The sequence below is a fragment of the Lactuca sativa genome, chromosome 4 (genome assembly GCF_002870075.4).
Source record: "Lactuca sativa cultivar Salinas chromosome 4, Lsat_Salinas_v11, whole genome shotgun sequence".
Lineage (NCBI taxonomy): Eukaryota > Viridiplantae > Streptophyta > Magnoliopsida > Asterales > Asteraceae > Lactuca > Lactuca sativa.
Window position 1 is genome coordinate 74,422,832 of NC_056626.2, and position 8,121 is coordinate 74,430,952.

The 8,121-nt window shown below is 29.9% G+C and overlaps 1 protein-coding gene and 1 long non-coding RNA gene across 3 annotated transcripts in view; one reads left to right on the forward strand and one right to left on the reverse strand.

The window, feature by feature from the left end:
• LOC111886764 (GDSL esterase/lipase At1g29670-like) overlaps positions 1–1,696 on the forward strand; it is a 62,190-nt gene extending 60,494 nt beyond the window's left edge. Inside the window, exons 2-5 of the mRNA XM_042901616.1 lie at positions 560–684; positions 786–1,032; positions 1,150–1,386; positions 1,482–1,696. Coding sequence (XP_042757550.1) covers positions 560–684; positions 786–1,032; positions 1,150–1,386; positions 1,482–1,696 — 824 coding nt within the window. The remainder of the gene's footprint in view (positions 1–559; positions 685–785; positions 1,033–1,149; positions 1,387–1,481) is intronic.
• A 3,038-nt stretch (positions 1,697–4,734) lies between these two features.
• On the reverse strand, positions 4,735–6,155 carry LOC111886790 (uncharacterized). Of its 2 annotated transcripts, XR_002848547.3 has the most exons (5): positions 5,898–6,154; positions 5,633–5,802; positions 5,345–5,533; positions 5,171–5,284; positions 4,735–5,067 (listed from the first exon to the last, which is right to left on the reverse strand). It is a non-coding gene; the product is annotated as an uncharacterized LOC111886790 (long non-coding RNA). The 2 variants fall into 2 exon arrangements; XR_002848546.3 differs by having other exon boundaries at positions 5,171–5,533; positions 5,898–6,155.
• Positions 6,156–8,121: the final 1,966 nt, after the last annotated feature.

The following is an 8,121-nucleotide window of genomic DNA, read 5'->3' on the forward strand; positions in this document are numbered from 1 at the left end:
CATAAGGAATTAGAGTCATGAGCAAAGGCCATCCCCACTTTAACACTCCGCTCCTGGGTTCGCTAAAGAAAAAAAAAATTGATGATTCTGCTTTCGTTTCTCTTTAATTCCTCCGGATTTGGGAGGACAATTTATAAGATAAGTTAGTATAAATTTTCCTTTCCTTTTTCTTTCAAATTATTAAACTCAGGAGCAATGATTTTTTAACAATCATCGTGCTTCCTTTCCTTTCTCTTCTTAAATGAAACTCTAGAGCAACATAAAAAAGAAGAGCTTAGGGCACTGTGAGGTTTAAGAAAAATAATTTTTTAAGAAAATATATTCTACTATGAAACTTCTATAGAAATATGAAAAGGAATTTTTTTTTGACACTAAAGCAGGAAATCCCTTTTTGGTATATTTTTGTTGTTTGACTGTTTAGAGCCATTGCAAATAGATAAATTAGTTATGCCATTTGATCTGATCTCGCAAATTTCCATCGCTACACCCTAATGGAAAATCTATTAATCAAATTATGTTTCCAACGTCTGTTAACCAAATTATGTTTACTTAATTGCAGGTGAACTACTAAATTTTGATGAATATATTCCTACATATTCCACTGTAACTGATCAACAAATCAGTAAAGGTGTAAACTACGCTAGTGGTGCAGCTGGCATTAGAGACGAAACTGGAAGTCATCTCGTAATCCGACATGCACCATTTTAATAAAATGATATCTGTTAAACCCAAAAATCGCCAATTGTGACATGATATTAAATCTTTCGTGTTTAAATTTTCCACAGGGTGGTCGAATAAGCTTGGACATGCAACTACATAATCACTGCACTACGGTGTCACGAATTTTTAAATTGCAACAAAACAAGACGTTCACCAATGGATACCTACACAAGTGCATTTATTTAGTGAATATTGGAAGTAATGATTACATTAACAACTACTTACAGCCAACTTATTACACCACCAGCCATATATATACCACAGTCAAGTACGCAAAAGTGCTCGTGCGACAATATTCTATAACAACTAAAGGTACATGTTTTTATACTTTTTTTCGGGTTGTGTTTATTTTATATAATACAATACTATTTTTCTATGCAAATAACTTGCTTTCTCATTTGAAACCCCCTTGTTATGACATATGGTAGACTTTGTACGATTTGGGAGGTCGAAAGATTGTTGTTTTTGGCCTTGGTCCAATTGGTTGCACTCCAGCTGAGATATCCAACTTTGGCATTGATGGAGAATCATGTGTTGAGGCAATAAACGATGCAGTGAAACAATTTAATGGCAATCTTAGGTCTCTTGTTGACAAGCTAAACTTAAACAACCCGGATGCAAAGTTCATATTCATCAACCTTACAAGCATTGCACTACAACAACCAGGTAACAATATGTATATCTAATTTCTTGAGTGATAAATTTTAGAGTACAAATTAACAATTAAAAGACATAATTTTCTAATAACTAAATATTTTCAGGTTTGGGGTTGTCTAATGGTCCTTGTTGTGAAGTGAGGGCAGATGGACAATGTATTAAAAACACACATATATGCCCTGTTCGAGCATTGTCAATTTACTATGATGGTTTCCATCCTACAGAAATTGCTAACACTATCATTGCAACAACATCATTTTATTCGGTCTCACCCAATGATGCTTCTCCATATGATATTAGTCACTTGATTCGACAATGACAATCAAGATGTTCGACATGGTTATGTGATTCAATTAACACAATTGCAAATTAGATCATAAGTAGATATCTCAAAAGTGTTTAATTTCACAAAAAGGTCATGATTTCTTATGATTTCAAGTAAATGCATTCCCTTTATAGGCACGAATCTAAATTCAGCAGGTTGACAAATTTCAATATATAAAATTTGAGTAATTGACAATGCCTATTACCTAAATTACACACCTAGTCAGTCACGTGGTCTACAAAAATTATATCATTAAAAATGTAAGGAGTTTTGGTGACTTAAAAATAAGTCTAAGGGTTACATGTGCAAATAAAGTAAAGATATCAAAATTCATTTAGTTTATGTCCCCATATTAGTGATATTTATTTTATTTCGTTGTAACTTTTTTCCGTATTACTTTTTACATGTGGTTCCATCTTCTTGTTTAAATACATTTAATAGAACAAATTTTAGGAAAGTTTTGAAGTATATTTTTAATAATCTTCTTCCAGAAACAGTTACTTAACAATATCGTAGAGGAGTGTTTGGCATAAGAACATAACATTACATAGGGTTTTTGAGGAATTCATTAAAGGGTGGAAATCAACTGTTGGGTGACGGTCCAAATTGTGTTATCAAGTGGGATAGTCAATCAAGATCAAGGCCACAAAATATTTTTCAAATGCTAATATCACAACATTAAGGTGCCTTTTGTTAAGGGAAGTTCAATTAGATATTATTTTTTTCGAATTTCCCATTAATTTTGGGTGTTTGAATTAAAATTGGGATCCATCGATCTACATATATTTTTGTGTTGATGAGGTACTTTTTATTATTGAATGCAAGCTGTTTCATGAAAGTCATCAATGAGATCACATTTGTTTTCAAGGAACAAAAAAGGGGCTGTGGCATTGTCTTGTGAGTGTGTAAGGGGGTATTATTCTTTAAGGGTTCATTGAAAAAATAGATTTAGTTTATGGAAACCAAGATGCAATAATTGTTGAGAAAAATAAGGAATTTGGTTTAAAATTTTTGGAGAGAGGCCCACAAGTCTAGATGAGACATTTTTTTAATAAAAAAGACGAGAATGCCCATTCTAAGTTATTGTTGTCACTTTCAGACTAGGTTCTTTGTGAGGTTATTGATAAAGCGAGTGTGTTGGGTTTATAGTGAAGGCTCAAGTCATCAGATATGCTGAAATCTTTAACAAACAAGCTGTTATCGAGACAATGGTCATTTTCTATATCTATATGAGCAAAATTCAATATTGGACATAGAAATGTCAAAGTCAATATCATGTGACATGAATTCTTTTGGTTTCTATATTGGCATTGTATGAAACATTTGTTAGTTATTTTTGTTAGGTTGGGATAAAATAAACTTAGACAAGTTGGGTTAAGTTTGCAATCTAGGGAGCTTAGGCTTATGGTATCTAGGATAGTTCTAGAGTCTCAACCGGTGGGGTTGCAGATTTCAATTTAGAAGATAGGCCAACGCAAACATGAGAACAAATCTTCAAAGTCTCAAAATATAAAATCCAACTCATGCGGTTTTGGTCACAATTGTCGTGGAATTGGTCATTAGAAGAACGAGTTCGCAGCTAACAAGATATATGGGTCAAATGACAATATCAAGAATAGGGGTACAAATTTGGAGGATATGCTTTGTAATACCTCATTTTTATATATTTAAAAACCATAAAATAGAGACAACATATGCAATAATGTCTTTAGGACAACATTTGGTCATAACAAAAAAAAATTGCAGATTAGGTCCACGAAAGGGGTTATAATTCCATATCAAACAACCATAGTGAAGAATATTACAATTACAAAAATCTAACTTTAAAAATATGTAGTCGTGTACATGAGTATCACTCCATCCGTTATCAAAATTTGTCTTCAAACTAAACATAGAACTCCATATACTAGGACTAAGGTCATTTAATTTTGGGCACCTAAACGAGGAATAGATGGCATTAAAAACAAAATACATAAGACACAAATATATGATACGCTACATGAGGTTTAGACACAAGAATGTTTAGTGCTTCAAAATATTTATTTTCCAATATGGACTTTAAATAAATTCCCTTTAAAGTTGTTTTCTCTTGCAGAATAATTTCTATCAAAGCATATCATTCAAAAACAGATGTTAACCATTGTTGAACATCTTTTACTTTTGAAAATGTATTTACCAAATACTTCAAAAACTGAAATAGTGTATCCTCACAATAAATCAACTTTCAAAACTTGACATGCATTACTAACAATTATCATAATTCATGCCAGTATGTAATATATGATTCAAGCACATAGTTTTATGAAACAAATATCAAGAATTTCCCATTTAGGTACATATATGGGAAATATATTTATTATTCCTATCTCGACTAGATTGTATACTATTGGGCCCATCATGCATCGAACACATCCTAATGGGCCTATCACGTTAAGATACTACGATTGGCCTTAACCCAACGGAGGGTGGATACATATACTGTGTCACATGAGGTATCATCCTACTAGTTATCTTAATTTCTTGACTTCATACAAAAACAATATGTAAGTCACATTCCAATATATGCATTACCATGACTTTTATTTTATTAAATTTCAATACCACAATATGTTATTCCATGAATGATGTTATAAATCATAAAACTTTCACATAATTGTGAACAATATGACATATAAATAGCATCAAAAGTAACATTAATTATACTATAACTTTCACGAATACCATGAAAAAGTAGTAACATACTTTTTTCTTTATCAATTCTAGTTAACGGTATAAACAAATTATATGTTTATTAAATATATCCCAAAGTATTAATATTAAATTATCAGATTTATTTAAAATTATCAAACTACTTGACTCTTCTAAGTTATTCAAAAGTATCAAAATACTTGACCTACATCAAAAATCTTCAATAATATTAGCATGCTTTAAAACTTTATATATAAGTTTATCAACATATATTGTTAATATTGTTATGTATCCCAACACCAGGGAAAAAAAATGTAAACTTTAATTCAAAAAGAAAAGAGGAATTGATTGTTTAAAATCATACCTATCCAACATGTTGCTGAATGAGATCTTTATCACATAATTCCTTAAGAATCCTTGAAGCCTTAATTGTTTTAGTCTCTTTACTAGATATATTGTTTACACCCTCCCCACTTTTTTCATTTATGTGTGTTTGGCCTTTCCAAAATACAGATGAATAGTTTCTTTCCAATATTACCAATAAAAAAACATTAGTTTATAACATCTAACCTTAAATCGCACAAGTCATTCCTTTAATCTGTATAATCCCATCAAAGCTTCTCTGCCCTTATCTCCACAAAGCCACAAAATGAAAGCTCTATCACCCCTTCTCAAATCTAAGATGAAGAGGCATGTTCAGTTAAAAACATATTCATTCTTGCAACTTTTGAAACCGATGAAAACTAAGAAATCAAATAACTTTGTAAAATTAAAACTTACATAAAAGGATTTGGACTCCCTGTTAAATTTTTCATAATTGCCACCAGTCGTTCATCCATATCATCAATCTCTGGAAGAAACTTGAGAGCATGATAGTTAATCCTGCACCTTAGTCTGTTGATTTCTTGAGGGACGTTCAGAATTAAAGTTACTTAATAAAAAAATTAAGATTACCTTTTGTAGGACTTTATAAATCATGCTTCCCAGTTCAAAATCATTAGCTGCACTTATGGTAATCTTTCTATTTAAATGAATTTTGAAAGATGCGATATAACTGTCTAGGTTATTCCACTAAGAAGGATATTGTTATGTAAGAAGTAAGAACAGAGTCTGATTTGAGAACCTTAGACCATGCAAATTCTTCTGCGAATTATTGTAAAAGTGGAAATCGAAAATTAAGCCCTTAAATTCGAATCCTAACCTTGAAATTGAAAATTTTACATAATCTGAAAATGTTCTTACCTGGTTAACAGAGGAATCCGAGCCCTAATGAAATAGGAAGGGAGGCGAGAGGGAACATAACATCAGAAGGCAACGAAGAGTTTCAGATTAGGTGAAATCAAGGAGGAATCGTTAGGAGTCGCTGACAACAATCCTTTTATTTCCTTAACTCCTCACCGGGTAGCATCGTACTACACAATAAGGAGGGCATGTCGATAACCAAGATTAATCAGAAAATTGAATTCGAGAAACCATGGAATCAGAAATTTTGAGGGTTTAAAACTACCTGAATCCCGAAACGTTCAATTTGTGAAGTTCTGGTCGATAAAAGGGAAACGACGGGTACCCAAAATCGATCTTTAGAAAAGGTATAAGGTCAATTTGGAGCGGAAGTTTAGAGAGAGATGGATGGTTATCGCCCGTCAGTGGGAAGCGTCGAGAGGAAGACAATGCATCTGAATGGATTGTAATGGTGGGGGTGATACGTCTGGAAATCGAGGCGGGTTGGAAGGGAAAAAAAAAACAAAAACGATATATAGAAGAGGTCCAATAGAGTAAAAGTATTGTGTACAATATCCTTCTATTACGAAGCAATATGCTACATGTCCCTTGTTTCCATCATAAGATATTCTAGCTTATACCCGAATGATAACAACAATGTTTTCCATTCAATTAGCTTTACATAATTACAATAATTTTTGTTGCTAAGTGTAAATTACAATCATTAATACAAGTTTTTTTTTCTTTTGTCCACTGTCCAATGAATCTAACAAATAGGCTCATATTAGCTATTGCTATAGTTTAGAATAACACTAATCACAATATTCATTTTTTTAGTATCATAAAATTTGATACATATATGATTGCAACATACTTTAGAGTTCTGGAATCCCCCCCCCCCCCCCCCCAAAAAAAAAAAAAAAAAAAAAAAAAAACTCACTCACATGATTAACAATAAATTCAATCTTCAAACATGTTCCATAAGAAAACTAGAACGAAGCTAAATCTTTCATTGTACAACTTCAAATAGAATACACAAGTTTATAGTCAAAAAGTGAAGTCTATGTAATTCTCCTAATTTTATCATATTTTCAAAAAAAAAATACTGATTATATATATATATATATATATATATATATATATATATATATATATATATATATATATATATATATATATATATATATATATATATATATATATGAGATTCGTTGAGAACTCATTAAGGACATAATCATCATCTTACCTATCTCATTTAATGTTTAATTTTTGTATTCTTAGAAATATTAATAAAAATATCTAAAAATTAGCATAATAAATTTAATTTTCATATTTTATATAAAAATAGTAATATTCATTTTTTTAAAATGCTGATTTTTTAAATTTTTAAGAAAACATGAATTTAAAAAAAAAAAAAAAAAAAAAAAAAAACTTGAAATAATTTTTTTTATTTTAAAAAAAAACTACAATGTTTTTAAAACGGTAAAAAAATGGAATGTTTATAAAAAAAGTATAATTTTTTATACCAAAAAAAATCAACATTTTAGGGGTATATATACATATCTTTTCAAGTGCATATATGCATATTTCTTATACTATAATATTCATAACTAAAGCATAAAAAAACTCAATTTTTATTGCTAATTTATATTTTACAAATATTTTATTCGATACAAATTTAGATATACAAAACAAAAAATGCAACAAAATTTCAAAGCTTTTTCATGTCTTCGGGTGAATATTTACATATTTTCTTCAATATATCACTTTTTATCTCGTCAATATTTTTCATAAATTCTTCCAAATCTACATAAAAATTAAAAAAAAAATCATTAATGCAAGAACACTCATGAATATATATATATATATATATATATATATATATATATATATATATATATATCATGTAAGATTCACATATGATTATATAATTAATATGTGATTCACTTGAAATTTACGTGTGAATCATATGTAATTCACTTGTGATTTACATATGAATCACATGCGATTCATATGTTAATTACATGTGATATACATGTGAATCATATATGATTCATATGGGAATTACATGTAATTTACATGTGAATCACATGTGGTTATGTGTGAATTAAATGTGATTTACATGTAAATCACATGTGAATTACATGTGATTTACATGTGAATCACATGTAATTCATACGCGTTCACTCGTGATTTACATGTGATTCATCTGTGAATTACATGTAATTTACATGTGAATGACATGTAATTCATATGTGATATTCATATGTAAATTACATGTTAATCACATGTAATTCATATGTGAATTATATGTGAATCACATGTAATTCATATGTATTCACTCGTGATTTACATGTGATTCATATATGAATAGCATCTAATTTTCATGTGCATCACATGTAATTCATATGTGATTCACGTGTGATTTACATATAAACTAATCTTTAGTGCTTTTAAAGATGATCAAATAAGTAACTTACTGTGAGCAAACAGGGAAACAGGATGATTGT